Raw genomic sequence first — 27,872 nt, 5'->3', positions numbered from 1 at the left:
GATACCTGCCACCAACCGGCTAACCCGCGATTCGCGCGCGATTACACTTCCGTCCGTTATCCATATGCAAATACTTAACATGGCACGGCGGCCTCAACGACCGACGTCGCTGCCCTGACGATGATTTGATGGGCGTCGACGCCGAGCGGTTAACTACCGAACGCGCAACTAACGCAATAATTTGGCAGAGATTAGCGACCATCATCATCATCACTCCTTAGTGCTGGTGGTCACACATGGCTGATTCATATATATCCTTTGCTTTCTTTTTTTTTCTTTTTTTTCCAAATAATACGGGTGTCGTTTCATTTATAAAATATAACGTAAATGAAACGTAATAAATTTGAATAGGACGATATCAGTTTCTAATATTGTATCTAATTACTTTAAAACTTAACAAATCATGATTTAATATTATCAGTTACTATTTATATATATAGCCTGAATAGACTATGCGCAAGGGACAGGGAAACGCTTCTTCTTTTGGACAGAATCAAAGAACTTTCCACCGACACAGTGGAACAACAGTACGTTGGCAACTGTTCTTTCATGTTTTTAGACCGTGTGTTTGGTTGCCTAGGCGTACGCGCTCAACCTCTGGCATGCGTCAAGCCGTCAACCTAGCAAGGGTGCGAATGTTTGGTTGCTACGCGCAGGCAGGAGCGAATCTATATTTAATTTAGGAATGTAGATGCATCTATAAAAATATTATTGGAGCGAAGGCGAAGACGCTACCCTTCGCTCAACGCCTTCGTCGCCTCGCTACACCAACGAAGACCACGCCCGAGCGAGCCGAGAGCGCCGGCCGAATCACTACACCAAAATCATACACTTCCTACGGTTTTTTAACTTCCTACAGCTTTTATAACAAACCGTAGGAAATAAATAACTTCCGAGAGGCAACTGGTAGCTCTAGGAAATAAACATAACTTCCTACGGTATTTTATAAAAGCTGTCGGAAGTTAAAAACCGTAGGAAGTTGGATAACTTCCTACGGCCACCTCTAGAAAGTTAGGTTTCAGCTGTTGACCAGCCAAACGAATAGCTAACTTCCTACGGCCTCCTCTAGGAAGTTAGGTTTCAGTCGTTGACCAGTCAAGCGAAAATCTAACTTCCTACAGCCAGCTCTAGGAAGTTACTTAACTTCCTAGAGTAAATATATAAACTCTAGAAAGTTACGTCACTTCCTACGGCTTTACTCTAGGAAGTTATGTTTTTATTTTAAACCTCCCCACAACCTTATCTCTTCTCTCACCTTTCTCAACCCGTCTCTCTCTGTCTCTTTAGCCGCCAGCCGCACCGCCGCCAACTCCACGCCGCAGGCCTCCCCTCCCACGCCTGGCCGCCCCCGGCCGCGGTGGGCTATGGGATGATGGAGGTGGGCGGCACGGGAGCGGGTGGAAGGGACGAGAGGGTACCGCAGTGGGGCGCGCAGGAGACGCGAGAGCTAATCATGGCGCGCGGGGAGATGGAGCGGGAGACTGTCGCGGCGTGCCGCAGCGCCAAGACGATGTGGGAGGCCATCGCCGCGCGCCTCCAGGAGCGAGGCTACCGACGAACCGCCGAGCAGTGCAAGTGCAACTGGAAGAACCTCGTCAACTGCTACAAGGTAACACAATCATTCATCCCTCGTCCGGTTATCCAAATAACTTTATACCCTAGTCTCGTAAGGCTAGATTGACTGGTTGATCTGGACCACCAGGTAACGATGCTTTGATGCACCATTCATGTGTTTATGCCAAAATGATATGCATTGCTGGCTTGAGACTTCATCCTTAGTCTTAGCATCCCCAAATTGGCCTTCTATCTTCTACAGGTCTATTTTGGGTTGTTAGCAGTCCGTCCACAACTCTCCCTCGCGTTCACCTTTGCTGCATTATTTCCGCAACCATTTCCATAAGTAAAGGACATTGAGAAACCTTCGTGTTGAATGGAATGATGTTCAATGCAATGTTATTCACATATTCCTTCTAATTTGAATGAGTGTACACGCCCCTGCCTTTTGTTACAAAAAAAGAAGAGATTGTTCAGTCGTGAAGTTCTGCTGCCTTCTCTTGTTACTGATTAGAAATTGTTCATTTCTTCCAATTCAAGGGTGATTAGTCTTTCCTCTATATGTTCATGATACTGTAGACAACTGATTTGCAGAATATATCATTGCATTGTGCTACACATGGTGGAACATGATGCTTCCAATTACACATTTTGAAGTAGATGGATACCTAGTAATACTAAGATTTATAGATAAAATATATTTTTATCTTGTACTAATTAATTTACAGCACATCATGGGGTTTCTGAAACTTTTGTTTCTGATTTCATGTTGTCTTCACAAAAATCACATAGAAGCAAGGTTCTGTTATAATATTTTGTATATTTTTGGCATTAAAAAAGGTGTATTCCACTTTGTTTTGTTCAGAAATAAAAACATGGTACAAATGATTTTAAGAAGTGATAACTAAACAAATATCTAAGGTAATGAATTATTACTAGTGATAGAAAGGGGAATTCATCCATCCTTATCTTTGTTGACTATGAGTCTATGATGCATGAAAAGTCAATGTGGAACCTCAAGGGTTTGAGGGGAATTGAGTTGCAAATTATCCAGAATTGGTGGTTCAGTTATAGTTTAAGATTTTTACTTTTTGAGATCATGGAGTCATTGTGAACCCTAATGAAGACTTTCTTCACATTGGTTAGTTTGCTTGAGAAATTGCACTTGAACTGGCTCAGAATGTGACATTTGTCCTGCATAACGAACGAAACTAATTAAAGAAAAATATAGATGGCAAAAAGAGGGAGGGGTGTTAAAATTGTGATACTACCTATTAGGTGTGAGAGAGCATGCATGCGTTGATTTGGTTTATTGAGAGAATAATGTGCAAAACCTGTGCATTATTGGTGATGTTTTTGCTGACCACAATAGTCATGTGTTATTGGTCTTTTGCTGCAATAGTTACAAAAGACTTTGTATTTTGTCTCAGCGAGAATGTCAGGAAATAGATCAATTATATATTTTTTTAATCAGGAGGGGATTAAAAATTGGAAGTTCCATGTTAGGTTCAGATTGACTCTGCTGTTGGGTTGGTCGGGTGGTGGGTCCATTTTCAAGCTTTGTATTAGAAGTTTTTTCTTTTATGCTTATGAAAACCCAGTTCCTACTTACAAAGACTGATTGTTTATTGTTTGGACACATAGTCGGGTCCATCTTTGTCCTGTGGTCTGTCCAAATTGTTTGCTTTGTGATTTCAATGATTAGTTAGTACCTTGATTCTTTAGTTTATTATTAGAGCCCACTCATGTGGGAGCTTGCAGCATTTGGTCTGTCCTTTCTTTATAGGCACGAGCTCATAATTTATGCATCCTTTCATTTCATCAGGGGAAAGAAACTTCTGCGACGAAGATCTAGCCATCTTCTGCGACGGAGGGTACGGCGATGCCGACGGAACAGTCCTTTCCCATAGTATATATGTAGACTGCGTTTCTGTTTATGCCGCGGCACACCTCGGTCGTTTTCGCTGCAGATTGCTTTTTGGGCTTGTTAAAAAATTTATGGGCGGTGGTAGACTAATTATTCGATTTGGCTGACGTATAGCGTCTAAAAACTATTATTTCGTTTTTTGTCAAAAGGAAAGGACGAAGGCTTATGCATCTGACAATCGAGTCTGCAATTCTGTAACCTTTGATATCTGCATCTGAAGTTCAGATATTTGAGAGATTTGCAGTACTAGTTGGTTCAGGAACTAATACCTGTACGAAATGTTTTTACTGGTTCACACAACACACTTACTGCTGCTGTGATCATCTACAAACTGTACCTTGAAGCAATTGGAGTTTGTTTGCTAGCTGGTATAACCTTTTCCGCTGCTCAATCATGCATTATAGTATAATAATATATCAATTCAAGTGATTTGCATTACCATGATCATAGACATTTGATTCTTATCTTTTGATTGGAATGCAAGCATGAAGCAGCACAATGGTTTATTAGATATTTGAGAAGCTATTCCGCACGTGCATTTCCTCTGTATGTATTTCCAGTTGTGGCATTTGTTTGGTACTTACTTTGCAATTGTAGCAGACTTGGGATTGAGGGTGTCAATGGAGATGCTTGTGGATTTGACCAGTTTAATTTGGGCAAAAGGTATTGTTTCTTGTCTTAACTCTTCATTCTGATTGTGAAGTGCGTGCATGTGGGTGAACACTGTCAAGTTTCTATCCATTATGTGTGTCTATTTGGGCATATTGTCCGTCCTTCTCATGGCTTTAAAGGGTTTCTACAAGATGCCAACAAGTTTGTAAAACATCAAGTGTGCACATGCAATCAGATGATTGTGATTGTATAGCATATTGCTATGCATTATCTCCAATCAAATCTCAATTCCCATGTGATCTGGTGTGTTTCATTTTCTTATGCTTGGCAATGGCATCACTAACACTATGAACATAGCATTCAGCTTGTACATGGTGTTTCCTTATGTTCTGCTCTATAGTAATATAAATATTTGTTTTGTGCAGGGGTAGAGATGAATATAGCATTCGGCTTGTACTCGAGCCAGGTGAGGGTTTAGCGTGGAGGTTCATCGAGGTGTGCTGCTCGTAGCTCTCATCGCTCCACTCAAGATCCAGCAGAAGTGGAGCAACTGCGAGAAGAACTTAGGCGACATCAGGATTACTTGAAGCAACAAGCTGCGCAACTTGAATATTATGCTACATAGATTTAGCAACAGCAAACACTCATACAAGTAAGTTCAAAAGATAATACCTTTCACTTTAAGATATGTATTAATTTAAAACGCTGATGTGAATGAGTTCGACAAATTTGTAGCAACTAGTATAGGCCCAAAGGATACACGTCCCGGTGCCCCCCCACCACCTCCCATTCATTATCCTTGGTCTTCACCTCCACCTATACCTACATCTCCATCTACTGAACATCAGGTATGCATAATCATCATCATTTACTTGTTGTTAGTTATATTATGATGTAACTCAGCAAATGTCATTTGTGCATGTATATTAGACCCTCCAGCTACCTTGCTGACGCATGAACAAGACGACGGGTTAGACTTTGTCGAAACCCTCTTCACTAGTGGAGGTATCGACCATCACTCTTCACTGTAACCCGATGGTGATCGGCGACCGTGAGCTTCCATGTTATTGTGTTCTGATACTTGAGACTTTTATTATGACTATGTATGAGATATTGTCTCTTATTAGTACTGGATGATGAGATGTGTCTTATTATGACTATGGATGAGACTTTTGTGATGTAATTGATAAGACTATGGATGAGACTTTTGTGATGTAATTGATGAGACTATGGATTTAAATATTGTTATGTGATTGTGTGTCAGATGTTTTATGTGAAAATATGTTGTGTTATATAGATGTTGATATATTTATTATGTTGTAGAATGTGGTGTAAAATAAAAATAAACAGCATTTGCAATGCTGGTCAAATTAACTTCCTAGAGGCTTATTAAGCCATAGGAAGTTAGACAGCTAACTTCCTAGTGCTACAGTCAGCTATAGAAAGTTAACCAGCTAACTTCCTAGGGGCTACGGTCAGTCGTAGGAAGTTAGTCGTAGGAAGTTAGTCAGCTGACGGCGCTGACGGCGTGAAGCTACTAACTTCCGAGAAACTACTAACTTCCGAGAGGCTTCGTTGGCTGTAGGAAGTTAGCTAACTTCCTAGAGGGCTCTAGGAAGTTAAGCTAACTTCCGACAAAAAATATCCGAGAGCCAAACTTCCGACGGGATGGCTTAACTTCCGAGAGTTTAGCTAACTTCCTAGAGTTTAGGGCTAACTTCCTAGAGTTTATGCTCTAGGAAGTTCACTATTTTGGTGTAGTGGATGATGACCGGCACGGTCCCCCTTCGTTCTCTCCATTGCAAGACGAAGGGAAGACTCCAACGAAGTCGGCTAGTCCCACGTCCTCATCGCGCCCGGAGGTCCCTGTGGGATTCGGCTCATTGTAACGGGCCCCGCGCGGATAAGCGTGTTACGGGCCTCATCTGTAATAACAGTCTGTAACCTCCCCTTGTGGGAATATTCTGGAGATAGTCCGGGTACCCGAGGGCATAAACGTCCTTACCAGAGGACAGTGGACACTCGGGTACCTATAAATACCCTCGTACAGTGCCCTTGAGAGGTCATATTAACAAAGCTATTGTCATTCCCTGTTGAACTTTACAAACACTCTCTCCACTCTCCCGTTGGATCCACTTGTTCAGAAAAGCAAGTACCAACAAATATAAAACTAGTTATAATGTATAAATTTTCAATTATATATATTATCATCATAAGATTGCTATGCGTCCACAAGACAATTTTACCTCCTCAAATTCACTCTAGCGTCGCCACTACACACACGTGTGCGAGGTATGCCACGTGTGAGGTATGCCATTTTGAGGGGCATGCGAGGCTCCGTATCATGCCATGGATGGTCATGGCCCTGCGCGCCTGCGTCTCCACAACCAAATACATGAATAGATTACTCAATGAGCCCGTCCCAGTTATATCATGGTGTTCACCATCATGATAAAATAAATTATAATACTCTTTGTTTCTGGTAATGGAGCTAGCTATATATGATTCTCAATTCGAGCACCTCTTTCTGTCTCCGGCTCTCTCTCTCTCAATAGTTATTATTTATATAGGCTGGCTCCGATTTGGGGCCAAACTGTAAGAATCTTGTACGCCTAGAGGGGGTGGATAGGCTACCTGTAAAAATTCAGCTCAATAAACTATTAAATCCTCGAGCGTCACTACTCCACCCCACCTACACTAGTGCTGGATAGCCTTCAATGCTCCAAACACCAAACTTTTACAGAGTCTGATGGATAAGATAACTTACTTCTATCTATAATATGAGGCTGAAACTAACAATACACAGTAAACAAACATAATAGGGTAAAAGAGTATTCGAATGTGAGCAACTTAAACTCTAACTATTCAAATGAGCAAATCAGATAAGTACACATGGACACAATATTTATCACGTGCTTTAGCTCGCCACAAAGGTTTGCCTACCTCCACGTTGTTGAGGAGAGCCATAAAGGCTAAAGGCCACACACCCTTCCTCGCTCTTAGTATGAGATCATTTTTACTAACAATGAGGGTAACTTACAGCAAACCAAGGCTACAACAATCTAGTAGCTCGTGGAGAATGTCACACGCCGGCTAGGAGCAAGCTTCAAGAATCAATGGATGAATGCCAACCTTGGGAAGCTCCAGTGCTAAATCAAAAACTGAGAGACTTAGGGTTCTTGCTGTTATAAGGGTCTTTCAGTTTTGATGGAGGAGCAACAGAAATTTGAGCCAAGGTGGAGCAAGTGTGGGAGAGAGATTCAAATGGGACAAGAGATGTACTTGTAACATGTCATTTGTATCTCTGTGTCAGGATATGCATCAGGTAACTATTGGAGACCAAAGGAATAAACAAATCAAGAAAATCCAAAGTCCAACGGTTATTTAATGTTTGGCAGTGCCGGGGTTAAGTCCTAGTGTCGCGCATATGAGCGGCAGTGTCGCGCAATCTTGACATGTGAGATAGATCGAAAATTTTGGCATTGACTAACTCAGTTTAGGTCGAGTAGTTTTGTGGAGTTTGAGAATGGAGAACCAAGAACAATATACAAACCCACTAAAACTTTATAGTACAACAACTCTACACTAATGAAATAAATAAAACATACAACAAATTTTATAATCATTTGGGTGCCCCTCCTTCGCCATGAGCTTTCTCCCTTTTTGGTGTTTTCCTATCAAAGTGCTTGGTTAACAGATTAGTCCTCTAATTGTATGATAATTATCACCAAAACCCACAATTAGGGCTTGATTGCACTTACACAAACACTAGTGTGAACCACCTGGCGGTGCCCTCTGCAGGAGTGCAGATGGTCCGCAACCTAGGGTTGGACGTTTCGTGACCTCGCTACAAAAGCGGCTCCTCTCGACATCGCTTTAGATGGTTCGTGGGAGGAATCGAACGGTCCGCGATGGCATAGAGTGACTTCTTCTCCGTAGAGAACCCTAGAACTCGCCTCTAGGGAGGGATCCCGTCGAGGAAGAGAGATCCTAGGGTTGTCTTGGGGTCGACAGGCCACCCAAGACGCCTCTAGACGACGTAGAGCCGAAAAGAGGGGAAGGTTGACTGGTTGGGGTTGAGGAAGGCTAAACTAATGCTAGATTGCTCCTACTCCTAATGCATGGAAAGAAACAAGGCAAATAAGATAAATTGGTTTGATAGATTCTATTGTGTTCGGGGTGTTCTCAATCGACCATACCCCTTTATATTTATAGGGAAGGTTTGGTCCCATTCCTAAGCAAGATCCAACAAAGTCCCACAGATAGTGAAGCGCCCCAGATCCTCTAGGACTCAAATGTGATACAATTACTAGTCCAGGAGGCTAGTAAACACATTTATACATCAGATGATTCCAGATCAGCTTAAACGAGACAAACCTATATAGGTGGCGAACAACTTTAAGAGTTGGTCCACAACTCGGGACATATCATCAGAGTGGGGCTGAAGCAGCCCGATATACGCAGCGAAGCAAATCAGCGGTCCAACAGCCACATGCAAGGTTGAGAACAGGTGTAACTCTTACCCGATCAACGTTCACCTTCTCTGAAAAACAACAAATAAGCAAGGGTTAGTACAAACGTACTTAGCAGCCCACCTTCACCCGCGGAATGGGGAAATCAAATATAATGCATGGAATATGTGGAGCTCAGGTATTTTGCAGAAATAGCAGTATTTGATGCAGGGTTATTTTCAAAAACATTTTGTATTTTGCAAAGCGCATCCTCTCCCAAGGGAGCAGGAAGTTTTTTTCAATATAGAACAAAATCCCCTGGACTAAACCATCCAGGTATCTCAGCAGTTTCCCACTGGTTTTCTTTTTCAAAAACAGCTATTGGACTTCCCGTCCACCATAGCTCACGGCTCAACCGCCGGACCTTTTAAAAACCACTTTTCAAAAGCACCTCCTTTTTTTGAAAACATAACACTAATTGTCATACCACACCAGACTCATCCATACCAGTGGACACAGACTATTCGAATAGATTTTCAAACTCTGCGCAGAGGGGTACACTTTACCCAGTAGTCCGGTTCTGCGATCTCATGGCCAATGAGACCCGAATCCGAATATCTTTCTTTCCTCGCACGTACTTACCTTAACGGTTATACCGGAAGGAGTCAAGCCACCGCCATGTCCAAACCGTACAAAACATTCCCCCTCCTTATCCTCCCGGTGCTCCCCAGCCTTCATAACCCTGGGGTTTGGACCGTACGAGTTCAGATTGAGTGACTGCCCATACAGTCTCGAGTGGTTGTACTTGTCATGAGTATAGGTAGTGAAGGATAACAAACCGGTCCTTATATGATAGGACAATCCTTCTGCTCACACCTAACCTGGTTGAGCCATCACCTTAGGCCCTCCCCTAAACCAGGGAGTCCCTGATCATCCCTACTCAAAGGTGATAAGGGTGAAAACCCTTCATCATACACATTTTGGAAAACATTTTCTTTTGAAAACTCACACCTTTTCTCAAATCATTTGTAATAAATATATCAAGGATTGATTGCGGCAAGCGGCTGGGTGGCCATAATAACTTGTCTCAAAATCATATCATGCATAAAATAATAGGCTGAGGGTTGTGATTGAAAAATCATAGTTAATTTATGCATCAAAGGGGTCCAGTGAGCTTGTCGTGCTTATCCGGCGAAGGGGGAAGGGGAGCTCGCGGAACTGGCTTCTAGCTCCACTGCCTGGCGTAGACTTGCAGATCTGGCCTCCACGAGACGGCACGAACGCTCCGATAACTATGCAACATGAACAAGCAAACATACAAACCAGCAAGTATACCAACAAATATTTAGTATAGTGGTCAGAATAGCGATATATGGATGGGTAGAGTCTTGAGCAGAATATGTGTCATGTGGTGTTGAGATACTACTACTGGTGGAGCGGAGGTGCTTACCAGGAGGGTGGACTGGAGGCAAAGCGACACTATGCGCGTAGCCGGCAGAGCGAAGTAACTGAGTGGGTGGGGTGTTTGCCTTGGCTGAGGGTGTTGAGTGTGTGGAGAGGGAGAGGGTAGTTGGGTGTATTTATAGCTGGGTGTATGTGGTGTAGCACAGTGAAGTTCACTGTTGGTGAGAATAGTGACGAATAAATCGTCTGACTTAGTATGAACAGGAGAGTTATAGGCAGAATATAGGACAAGAGTATTTTGGGAGTTTTCTGGAATATGAACCATACTTAAGGGATGACATGGTTGGATAGGGAGTAGTTTGATAAGAATTTAGAAACAAGAATTATTGGAATCTGAATTTGGAAGCCTGTATCGAAGGAATCTCAAAGTTAAGCTTGCTCAACTTGGAGAAACCTGGGATGGGTGACCAGATGGGAAGTTCCCTACTGGAAAGAAAATCACAGTCACCGGAGTTTGTATGACTGTAATATGAGTCTAGCAGGTCTTAGGTGGACTGGACAACATGATGGATGAGTAGTTGAAATTTGGGGCGATCGGATGATCGATGAATAGTGACGATGAATAGTGACGATGAAAAAGTAATTACAGATATCATCGACGAATAGTAACAATGATGAATAGTACCATTAATGAATAGTGTTGGTGAATAGTAACGATGAACAGTACCGATGATGAATAGTGTCGGTAAATAGTAACGTTGAATTGTGATGGTGAATAGTTCGTATGAACGAACGATGAATAGTGACTATGAACAAACGATGAATACGAACTATGAACGAACGGACGAACGATTGAATGATCGGACGAACGAACGATCGAAATTTCGGCAGCATAAAGGCAGGATAAAGATTATCTGGACGAACGATGAATAGGGACTATGAACGAACGATGAACGATGAATAGGAAATATGAACGAACGATGAACGATCGAATGATCGAACGAATGAACGATCAGAATTTTGGCAGCATAACGACTGAACAAAGATTATTTGGACGAACGAACGGACGAATGATCGAACGATCGGACGAACGGACGAACGAACCATGAACGATCGGACGAACGATCGAACGATCGGACGAACGAACGAACAAACTAAGAACAGGTGGACGAACGATCGTAGAACGATCGAGCCATCCTTGTGCTAGTGTGTGCTTGTGTGGAACATGGAGTGGGTGTGTGTGGGGGGGAAGAGTTGCCATGAAATGGCTTGGGGTGGGTTGAGAGGAGGCCCTTGCCCCTCTATTTATAGCCATGGTGGGGGGATTAGGGGGAGGGATGAGAGGATTAGTGGGAGGATGAGAGGATTAGTGGGAGATTAGCATGGATTTGTCTTGTATAAGTGTAATCAGCTTGTATAGCTCAGTGTATGACACCGGAGGCATACGCATACGTATGAGCATGAGGAAAATTATGGAAAAAATATTTGTTGGGACTTGAAAAATGATTCTGAAGATATTTCTCAGGAGGAAAATATTTGGAGGATTATCGGTGGAATATTTGGACATTATTTCTGGAAAGAATTTGAGGGGAATCACTGGGGAAATATCTGGGTAGTATTTCTGGGAAGAATTTGAGGGGGATCACTGAGGAAATATTTGTGGAATATTTTGAGGAGAATTTTAGAGAGAATATAGACCACTATACTTTATTTGCTGATATCAACTCGCAAACAAACATTTTGAAATGAAATTTAAAATTCATTTTGAATTTAGAGCGAGTTTGAGGAAATTTCAAGATTTGAATTTTTGGGATGCTACAAATCTACCCCACTTAAAATGAATCTCGTCCTCGAGATTCGGCTTAGAAAGGTTATGGGTGTAGCTTTACTTCAGCTACATATCTTCACTTTGCAGACGCTTCGAGGAGATGGAGCTTCAACAAAATCTAGCCTTTGAGGAGCATTCGGTTGCCGATTGCAAACGCTGACTCTTGCTACTCAAAAATCATCTTCATGTTTACGGCTTTTGCTTGGCAGCTAGCTTATTGGAGAAGCATCGATACCAACACACAAACCTTTCTCTTACGAACCCCCACATAGATTCCTTTCTTGACTAGTCTTTTGGTGCTTCATCAATAAAACTTGGGTGACCACTTCTCATCCAGAAACTTATGCTTGGACGATCTGGTCCTCCACAAACTTGCTACATGCCTTCTTCTTTTTCTCCATGGCAGGAACTTTACTGGAACACTACCCCACTTAAAAAGAATGAGGGTAGAACTCTTGAATCTTGGGGATTTGAACTCCTTGAAGTACCTTATAACAAGGGTGTTACGGGGCCTTCTTTTGTAGTTGCTGCTTGAGCAGGCTGCGGAGAGATGACTGACACAGGGTTGATTTTGGGAGAACCTTCTTCTTATCTTCTCTTCACTATCTTCTTTTCACTGACCCTTTCTTTCTCTTTGCTCTTCCCACTGGAGGATTCTATCAAAGAGTATTGCCATCATACAGAGGAGGAAACCAAAGACTATGAACCAGGTACAATAGTCTTCAACACATGAATCACCAAACATTGTGATCTTAGGGGCGAGGGAGTGGGAAAATGGAGTTGCTTGCGATTTGGCAGAGGGGATTTTATCAGGTGTGCTTTGCTTTGAGCGAGATGGGAGTTGAGGGAGCTGGTGGGGGGGTTTATAGGCGAGTGGGGGTGCTCGGGTGCGGAGTGGCGGTGATGGAGCAGGTACCACGCGGCAGTGGGTGCGACAAGGGGAGGGGGGACGGTGTTGCTGGCGGTGATGGCGGTGGTGGGTGCACTGCAAAGGGGAAGTGGGGCGGTGGTGGTGCGCATGGAGGCGGGCACGCGTGCAGGGGGCACGGGTGAGTGGTGGGGTCAATGACCCTGATGTTTGTGGTCTCTGGTTCCAAGAATCTTTGCCTCTCTGTATGGTAATAACTTCTTTTGTCCTCTTTTCCTGTTTACTTTGACTCAGGGGCAGTGCTTTGATTCTCACGGTCGGTCCTTTTTACTGAGCGGCTGGACTTGTTTCTTTTGTAGCTTATTCCAGGCTTCAAGGGTAAGCTTCCCGGTATCTTCTTGGGTAAGGTGCTTTTCTCTTGAGATGGGTTAAGATGAGATTGGAAGCATAAGGTGAGGATTAACTCTAATTTGTTATCTATGTTCTTAGAGAAAACCTTTTTTTAAAAGAAACAAAACACACAAGCTCAGCAATGATAAGCACAAACAAATCAAATGTTTTGAATAGGGGAAGAATAGAGTTTTTCCAAAGCACGGACTACTCAGATTCGGGGGCTAAGCATAACTACTATTGCTCGGCTCCTGAACTGAGAACTATGCTAAATGCGACTTATGAGCACTAACGTTAAAGCATCACATATGCATTCAAAAGAGGAGAAAACATCAAGCAAAATTTAATTTGAAATGCCCTAGGGGTCCACACAAATAGAGTTTTTCAAAACACGAGGCTACACGATTACCTCTCATACATGCAGGGCTGTGGCCAAAGTGAAGAAAAACTTCACTACCCAATGCACGCAGAGGACTAGGCATAACTAACTCAAATCTGGCAGCTTCTCTTCTGGCAAGGCTTGCACACAACTTCAATCTGAGATATCTCCTGGATGGGTTAAGAGGGAGCTGATGTTGATGACTTCTTATGGCTGCGACTGAGATGGCAGAACGGGGTCGAACTCTTCTTCAAGCGGGACTGGCTCTTGTAGCTCCTCAGAGGGTGGCGGTGCTGGCGGGGTGCTTGCAGCTACTTCTTTGACCTCAAGGGAGGGTGCTGGAATCTTCTTCATGGTGAGGGGCTCACAACTCTGGCGAGGGATCTTGGGAGGACTCAGGGTGCTCTGGCTTATTTATAGCCTGAGGGAAGACTGGAATTCCTTCCAAGACTATGGCTCCTTCTGGGAGTTCCCAAGCCTTCTTTTCTCCTCTGATATAGACCGGGTGACCTTCAAGAATCTGGGGATCTTCAACTCTCATGGTTTGAACTGGGTTGGATGGAGCGGGTTCTTGGATCCGCAGGGCTCTACGTTGGTTATGGGTTACCAAGTAGGCCTCCATCAACTTCTGGACGTGCTCATCCTTAGCTTGCTTCAGGGCTTTAACAACAATGACTTCATGACTTTCCAAGGCAGTTGCACGGGCTTGAGCTGTGGTGAGATCCACATGGAGCTTACGGTTGCGCTTCTCTGCATCTTCTGCTCAGGCAATCATCTGACAGTGGTGCCAAGCCAAGAAATCATACTGCGCATCCAGGGTGAGCAGGTATGCAGTGAGGTACACGATTGTGGGGTCGTCCTCAAGCAGCTGCTGCCCTTCCAATGCATGCATCCTAGCCATCCAAACTGAACTATCTCTCTGAAAGGGCGGAAAGAATCTGAGCGGGGTGTCGGCCACTTCTTCTTCATAGATTTGACACAGGGCCCTCAATGCCTTGCGAGCGATGACTTGGCAGGTGTCTTTGAATCTGTGCCCCACAGTAGTGACACTCCATTCCACATGGTGCAGACTGGATCCAATGTATACAGTCATGATACACTTCTATGTGCCATGCTCGACGAATTCACGACCATCATACTCTGGCTGGATCCTGATTCCTAGGTGAACTGTGCATGCTCTCAGCAACTTGGGGAAACCATCTTCATTCTGGCAAAAGCTAGTTTGGCAGCGAACCTCCATCTGACTTCTGAGAGAAGGAAAGGGGGAAAGCATTTTTGAAATGGAGGGAAGAGAGCAAGATTTTTTTAGAAAATAGTTTTGACTCAAAAACTTTTGGATCAGGCTAAGGGTTACGTCCTGCGGCCAACCTAACAGCTCTGATACCACCTGAAGCGCCCCAGATCCTCTGGGACTCAAATGTGATACAATTACTAGTCCCAGGAGGCTAGTAAACACATTTATACATCAGATGATTCTAGATCTGCTTAAACGAGACAAACCTATATAGGTGGCGAACAACTTTAAGAGTTGGTCCACAACTCGGGACATATCATCAGAGTGGGGCTGAAGCAGCCCGATATACGCAGCAAAGCAAATCAGTGGTCCAACATCCACAGGCAAGGTTGGGAACATGCGTAACTCTTACCCGATCAGCATTCACCTTCTCTGAAAAACAACAAATAAGCAAGGGTGAGTACAAATGTACTCAGCAGCCCACCTTCACCCGCGGAATGGGGAAATTAGATATAATGCATGGAATATGTGGAGCTAAGGTATTTTGCAGAAATAGCAGTATTTGATGCAGGGTTATTTTGAAAAACATTTTGTATTTTGCAAAGTGCATCCTCTCCCAAGGGAGCAGGAAGTTTTTTTCAATATGGAAAAAAATCCCCTGGACTAAACCATCCAGGTATCTCAACAGTTTCCCACTGGTTTTCTTTTTCAAAAACAGCTACTGGACTTCCCGTCCACCATAGCTCACGGATCAACCCCCGGACCTTTTAAAACCCACTTTTCAAAAGCACCTCCTTTTTTGAAAACATAACACTAATTGTCATATCACACCAGACTCGTCCATACCAGTGGACACAGACTATTCGAATAGGTTTTCAAACTCTGCGCAGAGGGGTACACTTTACCCACTAGTCCGGTTCTGCGATCTCATGGCCAATGAGACCCGAATCCGAATCTCTTTCTTTCCTCACACGTCCTTACCTTAACGGTTATACTAGAAGGAGTCAGGCCACCGCCGTGTCCAAACCGGACAAAACATTCCCCTCCTTATCCTCCCGGTGCTCCCCAGCCTTCATAACCCTGGGGTTTGGACCATACGAGTTCAGATTGAGTGACTGCCCATACAGTCTCGAGTGGTTGTACTTGTCATGAGTACAGGTAGTGAAGGATGACAAACCGATCCTTATATGAGAGGACAATCCTTCTGCTCACACCTAACCTGGCTGAGCCATCACCTTAGGCCCTCCTCTAAACCAGGGAGTCCCTTATCATCCCTACTCAAAGGTGATAAGGGTGAAAACCCTTCATCATACACATTTTGGAAAACATTTTCTTTTGAAAACTCATACCTTTTCTCAAATCACTTGTAACAAATATATCAAGGATTGATTGCGGCAAGCGGCTGGGTGGCCATAATAACTTGTCTCAAAATCATATCATGCATAAAATAATAGGCTGAGGGTTGTGGTTGAAAAATCATAGTTAATTTATGCATCAAAGGGATCCAGTGAGCTTGTCGTGCTTATCCAGCGAAGGGGGAAGGGGAGCTCGTGGAACTGGCTTCTAGCTCCACTGCCTGGCGTAGACTTGCAGATCTAGCCTCCACGAGACGACACTATGTAATGTGGTGTTGAGATACTACTAGTGGTGGAGCGGAGGTTCTTACCAGGAGTGTGGACTGGAGGCGAAGCGACACTATGCGCGTAGCTGGCAGAGCGGAGTAACTGAGTGGGTGGGGTGTTTGCCTTGGCTGAGGGTGTTGAGTGTGTGGAGAGGGAGAGGGTAGCTGGGTGTATTTATAGCTGGGTGTATGTGGTGTAGCACAGTGAAGTTCACTATTGGTGAGAATAGTGATGAATGAATCGTCTGACTTAGTATGAACAGGAGAGTTATAGGCAGAATATGGGACAATATTTTGGGAGTTTTCTGTAATATGAACCATGCTTAAGGGATGACATGGTTGGATAGAGAATAGTTTGATAAGAATTTAGAAACAAGAATTATTGGAATCTGAGTTTGGAAGCCTGGTTCGAAGGAATCTCAAAGTTAAGCATGCTCAACTTGGAGAAACCTGGGATGGGTGACCAGATGGGAAGTTCCCTACTGGAAGGAAAATCACAGTCACCGGAGTTCGTATGACTGGAATATGGGTCTGGCAGGTCTTAGGTGGACTAGACAACATGATGGATGAGTAGTTGAAATTTGGGGCGATCGGATGATCGATGAATAGTAATGATAAATAGTGACGACGAAAAAGTAATTATAGATATCATTGATGAATAGTAAAGATGATGAATAGTGACAATAAATAGTAATGATGATGAATAGTGTTGGTGAATAGTAACAGTGAATAGTCGTATGGACGAACGATGACCGATGAATAGTGACTATGAACGAATGATGAATAGGAACTATGAACGAACGGACGAACGATTGAATGATCGGACGAACGAACGATCGAAATTTCGGCAGCATAACGGCATGATAAAAATTATCTGGACGAACGATGAATAGGGACTATGAACGAACGATGAACGATGAATAGGAAATATGAACGAACGATGAACGATCGAACGAACGAACGATCGGAATTTCGGCAGCATAACGGCTGAACAAAGATTATTTGGACAAACGAACGGACGAACGAAACATAAACGATCGGACGAACGATCGAACGATTGGACAAACGAATGAACAAACTAAGAACAGGTGGACGAACGATCGAAGAACGACCGAACCATCCTTGTGCTAGTGTGTGCTTGTGTGGAACATGGAGTGGGTGTGTGTGTGGGGGAAGAGTTGCCATGAAATGGCTTGGGGTGGGTTGAGAGGAGGCCCTTGCCCCTCTATTTATAGTCATGGTGGGGGGATTAGGGGGAGGGATGAGAGGATTAGTGGGAGGATGAGAGGATTAGTGGGAGATTAGCATGGATTTGTCTTGTATAAGTGTAATTAGCTTGTATAGCTCAGTGTATGACACCGGAGGCATACGTATACGTATGAGCATGAGAAAAATTATGGAGAAAATATTTGTAGGGACTTGAAAAATGATTCTGAAGATATTTCTCAGGAGGAAAATATTTAGAGGATTATCGGTGGAATATTTGGACATTATTTCTGGAAAGAATTTGAAGGGAATCACTAGGGAAATATCTGGGCAGTATTTCTGGGAAGAATTTGAGGGGGGTCACCGAGGAAATATTTGTGGAATATTTTGAGGAGGATTTTAGAAAGAATATAGACCACTATACTTTATTTGCTGATATCAACTCGCAAACTAACATTTTGAAATGAAATTTAAAATTCATTTTGAATTTAGAGCGAGTTTGAGGAAATTTCAAGATTTGAATTTTTTGGATGCTACAGATAGGTTTGGGTAACCACACACGAGATAAGTACTCTTATCCGAGTTAATCTAACGTCTAGAATTTCCCGCAGACCATCAAAGGCACGGACTGTGCGGCCATGCCCAGGTGCCAAATATGGTGCTCAACACATGTCCCTTACGTTTTGGTGGAGATTAGTGAACCAAAAGCACATGGTACTACCAGCCTCTTTCGGGAAACAATAATTCCACAACTTACCTTGTTCCCAAAATATGAACGCTAGCTCGATGCAAGTCACCTGCTCTTGTGATCAGACAATATAACTATTTGATATAACTCTAATGCATAGGGGTCGTTTAGTATTTCATCCTCTTCGGCCATAGCTACCTGATCAACATGTCAAAAGGTAAAAACTTGTGGTGCCCCCAGCTCGAATCAGCAAACAGATTGAGCAAGTAATACAGATTCATTGCCGCACTATCCAACACTTAAGTAGGACAACACATCGGTGATGAGTAGACAAACTGTGTATTTTATGCAGCACTTTGTCCTATGTAGATGTACCTAGACGGTCCAGCCTCGGTGGCCGGATGGTCCGGTGTGATGTTGAACCGTCCGGTGTAAGGTGCCGGATGGTCCGCTCCGGGACCAGACAATTCGAGATTATATCTGGACTGTCCGATAGCGTTTGTCAGCGCCTGTGTGCCATGTGGTGGGCTCGACGGTGCACTGTACAGTCCGTCATATGATGCCGAACGTAGGAGGGCCAAACGATCCGAGATTATATGCGGACTGTCCCACCCTATCGTACAGTGTAGGTGGTGGCAGTGGTTGCCCCGGATATGAGTTTATCAACATACCATAATATGGTTGGGATTGAGAATGCCCATTTGTTGCCGATGTGCTGGTCACAGCTATTTTAGTATCTCATTTATGTGACAAAAAATAGGTATATGAACTTTTTCTAGAGCATTTGTCATCTTTTCCATAGACTCCATCATGAGTTTAATCTAATCATCAAAAGAATTTTTAATAGATTGAATATTGAGGTATGACACGGTTTCACTTACAGTGAGGGGCTACTGCAACAAGGCCGACAGGGAAGTGAACTTTACTTCCCTCTCTTGGACAACCTTTTGGTGACGATCTATCCTAAAGTATGAAAGGTACCACCTCTCATCCTCCTCGCGCTCTTGAGCTTGTTGTTGTTGGAACTCCACATCCAACTTCTTCATGTAGTAGTCTTCAAATTCCTTACACTCACCAATCGACAAATTAGTGAGCCTTGTGTCGCTGTCCAGAGAAACATCCTTACGATCTTTGGGATTGACCATCATGGTTAATCTAATAGATCTAGTCTGATGGATCTGATCTGATAGACCTAACCTCAATCGTCCCCAGTGGAGTCACCAAAAATTGTTTTGGCTTCAATTTAGGGCCAAACACTAGGGGTGAACCACCTGGCGGTACTCTCTGAGGGAGCGTGGACGGTCCAAAGGCTATGGTCGAACGATTCCCAACTTCGCTGCAGGAGCGTCTCCTCTCTGCGTCGTTTCAGACAGTCCGCGCGTAGGGCCTAGACGGTCCACGCGCAGGGCCTTGACGGTCCTAGATGGTGTAGAGTGTCCCCGTCTTCGCCGTAGAACTCGCCCCTAGGAGGGACCCGTCGGGGAGGAGAGATCCTAGGGTTGTCTTAGGGTCGATAGGCTACCCAAGACGTATCTAGACGACTTAGAGCCAAAGAGTGGTGAAGATTGAGGTTGAGAAATGCTAAACTAAGGCTAGATTACTCTTACTTCTAATGCATGGAAAGAAAGAAGACAAATAAGATAAATTGGTTTGATAGATTCGATTGTGTTCTGGGGGTTCTCAACCGGCCATACATCCTTATATTTATAGGAGGTGGTCTCGACCCGTTCATAGATAAGATCCAACATATTTCCTCGGATACGTTAGAATAACCACGCACGGGATAAATACTTTTGCTCGAGTTAATGTGATTGCATACCGTACCCTTACCGTTCGGAGCATGGACCGTCGCCCGAGCCACATTGCGGATCGTCCGACCATGTTCAGATGCCGGTGCTCAATGATATATTTATTATTAGCTAGGTTTTAGTTAATAAAAAACTGTGGAGAACGAAATTAAATGACCATATGTAAACGAAAAATACGATGCCTGCTGATCATAGGCATCATCATTTCCTCCCACCTAAATGTACAGGCCCCACATTAATCTACGTCTTTCATAGGACACCGCACCAAACTCCCAACTCGCAATGCACGTATGAAGAACCCTAGCAAGATCATTGCTGTATGCAGCTTCTGCTCATGTGCTCGGACAACGATCCCAACCGCCGAAGCTAGCCACGCAGAGGAGCACGCACCCACCACTAGTATAAAGCCGCGCCACCTCTCCGTGTTTCGCCGCACTGCATCAGAGCACGACCACACTACCCACCCACCTCCACTACTGACGACCGATTCCCAGAAAGCTCGATCTAGCGCGCGCGGCTGCAGAGTGCAGACGACGACGTACACCATGGCGCGGCGGTCCCTGGCCCTGCTGCTCGCGTCGTCGCTCGCCCTGATGGCGGCCGCCGTCGCGTCGGCGGACTCGTGGCTCTACGACAAATTCAACACGGACGGCACCGTCCGCACCCAGTACGACGCGTCGGGGCAGGAGGTGGCGATGCTCAGCCTGGACCGCAGCTCTGGCGCCGGCTTCAACTCCAAGGAGCAGTACCTGTACGGCGAGTTCAGCGTCCAGATGAAGCTCATCCCCGGCAACTCCGCCGGCACCGTCTCGTGCTTCTACGTACGTTACGTTGATATATATATATATATATATATATATATATATATATATATATATATATATATATATATATATATATATATATATATATATATATATATATATATAGCATCGATCGGTCTGACATGTCGTCGATGGTCCCGTACACGTACGTTTATGGATTAATTAATGGCATATATAACCGCAGCTCTCGTCGGGCGACGGCGACGGGCACGACGAGATCGACATGGAGTTCATGGGCAACGCGAGCGGGCAGCCGGTGGTGCTGAACACGAACGTGTGGGCCAGCGGCGACGGCAAGAAGGAGCACCAGTTCGACCTCTGGTTCGACCCCTCCGCCGACTACCACACCTACACCATCATCTGGAACCCGGCCAACATCCTGTTCAAGGTGGACGGCGACGTGATCCGGTGCTTCAAGCGCTACGCCGACCTGCCGTACCCGAGCGCGAGGCCCATGGCGCTGCACGCCACGCTGTGGGACGGCAGCTACTGGGCCACCGAGAAGGGCAAGGTGCCGGTGGACTGGTCCGCCGCGCCCTTCGTCGTCTCCTACCGGGGCTACTCCGCCAACGCCTGCGTCAGCGGCGGGGCCTGCGGCGGCGGCGGCGACGACGGGTGGATGAGCAAGCAGCCCGACGACGCCGAGTGGGGCACCATCCGGTGGGCCGAGAGCAACTACATGCGCTACAACTACTGCGACGACGGCTGGCGGTTCCCCCAGGGCCTCCCGCCCGAGTGCAGCCGCAGCTAAGCTAGCTGATTCCGCCGGTTTTCGTACGCTCGGCGGCGTCCGCTGACGACACACGCCTTGTTGGTTTGTTCTTGCTGGACATCATACATCTCTATATGCATGATTCTTGTTCTGTTATTGTTAAATCGTGATTACAATACTTGTAATTGTAAAGAAGTGTGTGGGCACGGGAGTATATCACTGTAGTTTTAATTTGCTTGTAAAGAAAAGAAGGGTTTTTTTACTTGTGACGCGGGAGCTAGCGACTGCGTCCTGTTCGCGTAAAATGTTTGCAATGGATGATGATGCATGTACGCAGCAACAGCTAGCAGTGTACTACTTCCACATATTATTGCGTTCAATCAATCCAGATACACATTTAAAGTTCGATCTGCATGTTAATTTGGAAAAGAGCACAGCAATAAAGCATATGCACTCGATTGTGCAAAGTGCAAGCTCCAATCATTTGGCACCACACACACAGGCCATATATACTTTTGTGCTGTCGTAGCCGTTGGTGGTGCGACTGGTTGGTATGGATGGGAGGAAGTAGCTTAGGGGTGGTTGCAGTGCATGACACCAAAGTCGTGGCACGTATAGTAGTAGTTTGGTGAGAATGGAAGTATTGGCACTTTCGCCAGTCTGCATGCCGCCCACATGGCTGGACAGACGATGGCCAAACGAGAATGCTCTGTCTCCGCCTTTTGCGCGCGGGATTTTCATCTACTGTTCTACGCGCTCGCCTCGACGGCGGCGCACCGATTATGTACGTGGCTACGACGCCGCGACGCGGCGCGCAACAGGCAAGTGCCAGGTACTGGCGGTCTGTGTAAGACCAAAATTGTAAATAAGATGAAAAGAGTATATCTCATTATATGTGTGACCATCTACTTATTCCAACGGGAGAATATCCTTATTTAAAGAGAATAATTAATTAATACTACAAAAAATAATCGATGCCTCATTTTGGAATTTTGTGTTGTGCATTTAATACTAACCATGTTAATAGGAGCAAGTTAATAATCAAAATTATGGTTTAACCAAAGATGATCAATTTAGAAAAGGGGATTTGAAAGGGACTATTTATTTCTTCCATAAATAAATAAAAAGAAAAGAATATATATTATAAAGAAAAATATATAAATAAGTAAATATAATTCTTCGGGCCAGTACTTTACTGTGGCTCAGATTTGAATTTGAACTATGAGTTTTAAACTTGAATTTGAAATGGGAATTAGAAATTGAGAAGAGAATAGAAAAAGAATAAAAAAAATAGGACCTTACCTGCTCGTGGGTCTGATCTTCTCACATCGGCCTGGCTCCTAGCTTTCCTCCTGGGCCAATTCGTCTAACCACCGGCCCATGTCCACTACCGTGCGGCCTGTGCTAGCCGACTCCATAACTGCGGGCGCGTGCGCTTGCCACGCTGTGACTGACCATGCGGGCCCACTGCCAGCCGCTCGTAACCCACACTCGCGTGATCGTCGCTAGCCGCTGACTGGTAGGCCTGGATGGTCAAACCTTTCCTCCCCACCGTATCGCAACAGAATCCAGGAATCCAGTCGCGCTCGCTGGATTTCCGCCGAGCTCGGCCATGGCCGTTTACTTAGCCGGTGACCTCATGTGTACCCAAGCGACCTCCATGTGGGGCCCCTATCAGCTACTTCCTTGAGCACCTACCCTTGCTCGGCTGACTGCAACTAACCGCCGGGGTCCTCGCCGCCAGCTCGGCCATCCCGCCCGGATCTCCAGGGAGCGGGCCACGCCGCGACCTGGGGTTATAAGCCGTGCCCCGGCCTTGATTACCACATGTTGCCATGAACTCCGAGCAAGCCGAAACGTGAGAGAGAGAGATCGTAGGGGAGCGACCGAGAGAAAAGCTAGGATGCTCCGCGACCTCACCATACAGATTTAGCAGTCAGGGTCGCGTCCTGGGATCATAGTCTACGGCGCGCATCGGCAGGGCTTGGGCGGCTGGTGTCGCGTCTCGGGCTCACGAAGCCGGCGTCGCGCTTCGGTAGAGCTTGGGCAGGCGTATCGAGTACACAAAGGACTGCGTGGTCGGCTCCTCACCGGGCCGAAACTCCACTGCCGAACAGTGCCGGTGCCAGAAACTTTGGTGAGAACCACTCCTTGCCATTTCTACATTACTTAGCCATGCCGGTAGTAATTCTAGGCTTAGATTTTGTGATTCTGGCAACCTGGGGGTCGAACGCCGGTGCAGTCATGCCCTAGGGCGGGTGCAGCGACGCTGCCTGGTGAGTTTGAGGTTGAAGAAAGTGTGGTGGCCGTTGGCGCGAAAAGTAGCGGCCAGGATTCAATAAGGGACTTACCGATTCAATAACCGGCCTCGGCCATTGATCTGCTCGTGTGCGGCCGAGATTAGCTCATGTAGAAATGAATTTGGGCCCTCGGATCTTGATCCAACGACCTGTAGATGGCACTGGTTCATTATGTGGAACGATTTGATCTGGGCGGTCCGTTTTCGATCGGACGGTTGCAGTAACTCGATACCTCTTCGCCTTGGCGATTATGCTAAAGAGACCCTGACAAACATTTGAATCAACCCGCTATCCCCCGCGGTTGTGCTTTGAGTCTTGCGGATTCTTGCGCCAGAGACCCTACCTTTTCTAGTATTGGACGCCTAGTGCCGAAAATTAGAAAATCCAGTAAAGGAATTAGAAAATGATTTTTGATGCAAAAATAAATGCTAAGAATTTGTTCAATTCATAGGAAATTCATGTTAAGTCCAAATGAGTCCATTCCAATTTCTATATTTATATAATATTATTGTTTATCACATAGTACCTCTGGTTTGACATGAAAGCCACTTTAAAATTTATTTTCTAATTAATCTTATCAAATACATAAAATCTTAGGAAATTCATAACTCCTCCGTTTTAACTTCGATTTGATCCGTTCAAGTTGCGTTAGTCTCGTAGCAACGCGTAGATCATTATTATTCAGTTTGTATTTATATTTGGTGTGATGTTAATTTTACCTATACCATGTCTGTTTGTATTGCTACGACTAGCGCGAGGACGCGTGTCATCTGAAAAGCAAGTTGGTACCTGAAATTTCAAGTGTCAGGCAAGTTGTGCCCTTGATTCACTTTTGTTACCCAATAATGTTCGTTATTATCACTATTCAATGCATAGGTTTAATTTTGATGGGACCCAATAGGTCACCCTAGATTGTTTATCTCATTACCTTGTTTACCCCTGAATCACTTGGGTAGTTTGCTATTGCTTTATATGGTTTTGGGATAATCATTTATTAAATCAATGTTCCAGTTATTATGTTATTTTATTTATGTTCATGTCAAGATCATTATATTATTGTTAATTGGAACATGGAGCTTAACTTGAGAAACACGTGCCACCACAAGGGAGGAATGAGACCCCTTGGCTAACTAATTAAGAAAGCTAGTGGAAGACTACCTTACCCGAAAAGGGCAAGGGTAGTAGGGGAGTTGCATGCAAGGAGGTTCTCGGGTTGATTTTGCTGCGATGTCGGTCAGACGGGGGATTCTTGCAAGTGCTCTTCCCATAAACTGTAGCGGGTTTTCGGAAGCTAGTGGAACTTTGTAAAGGCCTCGTAGTGGATCCCTAGCCATTCACCTTGGTAGTGTCTAAGGGCCTAGCTAACCCTGGCGACATGGGAAACACGACTTGTGGGTAAAGGGTACAACCTCTGCAGAGTGTAAAACTGGTATACTAGCCGAGCTCGCTGTCATGAGCACCTCAGGACTCTCCGATGATTAAATTATGGAACCTAAACTCAATTTGTCATTTGCATTTGCATGGGATTTGTTATTAATTTTGTTCTATTATTTTATTATGGTTTGGTATTCACTTACACTTAGTAACTGCTAATAAAATTTTGACCAACTTATAAAAGCAATGCTCAGCTTTAACCTCTATTGTTGATCAGCCTTACACTTCATGAACTCCCACCTTTGGTGAGTTCATGTCACATTATTCCCCACAACTTGTTGAGCGATGAACATGGTGAGCTCACCCTTGCTGTCTCACACCCCCCACAAGAGAAGAACATGTGGTTTAGGAGGAGCCACAAGGCGAGGAGTTTGATTTGATCTAGGTGGCGTTTCTCAGTTGGCATAGGCGCCAAGGGCGATCCTTAGTTTGTGTTATATTTATCTTTTATTTTGTAAGTCTTCCGCTATGTAATAAGTACTCTGATTATATTGTGATATTTATCTCTATACACTCTGTTATTATATATGTTGTCTTCTTTGGCGCATGTATGAGATGCACCTGGCTTTGTTCCTTAAAGCCGGGTGTGACAGAAGTGGTATCAGAGGAAATGTTGACTGTAGGACGAAACCTAGATAGAAATGGATAAAACCCTTCTCTACTTACCTTATTCTGATTCATTCTATACTTATCTCATCTTGGTCTTATCTCACCTTTTGCTTTTCTACTCTGATTAATCTTACCTTTACTACTCTAAGACAAGATGGATTTCACACCTTGGAATCCTACAACTATGAACTTTTTCAGAGATAGGGAACCTAAGACGAAATTAAAATTATTTTCTCTATTAAAAATGTTGGTTGATTGTTCTGATGATAAATGCTTGATTTGCTTCTTTGATTGATTGCAACATTATAGTTGGGCATCTTAGCATGTACCACCATAAGATAATGTATTATCTTTAGTGGATAAAGCACTAATCTACTTAGCTAATAAATCCCCCGCAGTAACCTTCCTCGTAATTACTCGCCTTGTCTACAATTCTTTCTTTCTTACCCTGTATTTCTAACTTAGATGGGCTACCCTTATAGTGTTAGAAGAGAGCACTATAGACATGATCTTTGGTATGTCATGGTTAAGAAAGGCAAAGGTAGTTTATACACTGTGCTAAGGGAGCCGTAGAACTCACCAGTTCCAAAGAAGAAAGATTTAAAGTTTAAATTGCAGTAACTACCACCACCAGATTAGCGGCATTCTTAGTAGATGAGAAGTTTGTGGGTGACAACATCCGTGCAGTTAGAGATTTTCCGGATGTCTTTCCAGAGGAGTTATCAGGGATGCCACCAAATAGGGAAGTGGAGTTTGTCATTGATCTCTTACCTGAGACTACTCCTACTCCTAAACGGCATACAGGATGTCCGTAGAAGAACTAAAGGAACTTAAGAAGCAATTAACGGAGTTACAAGAGGCTGGATACATTCGTCCAAGTTCCTCACCTTAGGGAGCGCCAGTTCTGTTTGTACAGAAGAAAGATGGATCGCAAAGGATGTGCGTAGATTATAGGTCCCTTAACGATGTCACTATGAAGGACAAGTGTCCATTACCCCGCATTGAGGATTTATTTAATTGGATGAGAGGTGCAAGGGTATCCTCGAAGATTGAACTCCAACCGGGTTATCACCAAATAAAGATTAGGCCATCGGATATTCCCAAGACAATTTTCTCGACCCGATATGGATTATATGAGTTCACAGTTATGTTATTTGGACTAACTAATGCACCAGCCTATTTTATGGATCTGAAGAATAAGGTGTTCATGATCTGGACAGATTCGTCGTGGTTTTCATCGACGATATTTTTTATTTATTTATTCCAAGAGTGATAGTGATCATGAGGAACATCTGAGATTGGTGATATAAAAGATACGAGGCAATCAACTCTACGCCAAGTTTCACAAATGCGAGTTTTGGATTGACGAGGTGCCATTCCTTGGACATGTCATTTCTAATGGAGGAATATCAGTTGATCCTGCTAAAGTCAAGGAGATAGTGGCGTGGAGCATACCCACTATAGTTACTGAGGTCCGGAGTTTCTTGGGACTTGTAGGATATTATCGGAGATTTATTGAAGGATTTTCTAAGATCGCTAAGCGTATGACCTCACTTCTGGACAAGGGAAGAGAGTTTAAGTGGGACGAGAAGTACCATGATAGTTTTAACCAACTGAAGTTGAGATTGATGCCGCCACCAGTGTTGGTTAATGCCAGATCTATAGAAGGGATTTGATATTTATTGTGATGCATGTGGCCAACGCTTGGGATGTGTGCTCATGCAAGAAGGACATGTGATTGCCTACACGTCTCGCGAGTTGCGGAAACAAGAGTTAAACTACCCCACTCATGAGTCATGACTTAGGGCTGGCAGCCGTTGTGCATGCGCTTAAGATTTGGAGACATTATATTATGGGAACCAAGTGTCAAGTATACATGGATCATAAGAGTTTGAAGTATATATTCACTCAGAAGGATCTCAACCTTAGGCAACGCCGTTGGTTGGAGCTTATTAAGGATTATGATTTGGAGATTCACTATCACCCGGGCAAGGCAAATTTGGTTGCAGATGCCTTGAGTCGA

At 44.4% G+C, this 27,872-nt stretch overlaps 1 protein-coding gene across 1 annotated transcript; it reads left to right on the top strand.

Moving 5' to 3' along the window:
* Positions 1–20,415: 20,415 nt before the first annotated feature.
* On the top strand, positions 20,416–21,890 carry LOC542059 (xyloglucan endo-transglycosylase/hydrolase). Its single transcript, NM_001111696.2, has 2 exons — positions 20,416–20,791; positions 20,979–21,890. Exons 1-2 carry the CDS (start codon positions 20,516–20,518, stop codon positions 21,543–21,545), a joined length of 843 nt encoding a protein of 280 aa, NP_001105166.2. The 5' UTR covers positions 20,416–20,515; the 3' UTR covers positions 21,546–21,890.
* The last annotated feature ends 5,982 nt before the right edge of the window (positions 21,891–27,872 follow it).

The sequence above is a fragment of the Zea mays genome, chromosome 10 (assembly GCF_902167145.1).
Source record: "Zea mays cultivar B73 chromosome 10, Zm-B73-REFERENCE-NAM-5.0, whole genome shotgun sequence".
Lineage (NCBI taxonomy): Eukaryota > Viridiplantae > Streptophyta > Magnoliopsida > Poales > Poaceae > Zea > Zea mays.
The sequence above is the reverse complement of the archived record's forward strand: the minus strand, read 5'-3'. Positions and strand labels throughout refer to the sequence as shown.

Coding starts and splice junctions, on each gene's coding strand:
- LOC542059 (NM_001111696.2), top strand. CDS start 20,516: ATGGCGCGGCGGTCCCTGGCCCTGCTGCTCGCGTCGTCGCTCGCCCTG. Junction 20,792..20,978: donor GCACCGTCTCGTGCTTCTAC/GTACGTTACGTT, acceptor ATATAACCGCAG/CTCTCGTCGGGCGACGGCGA.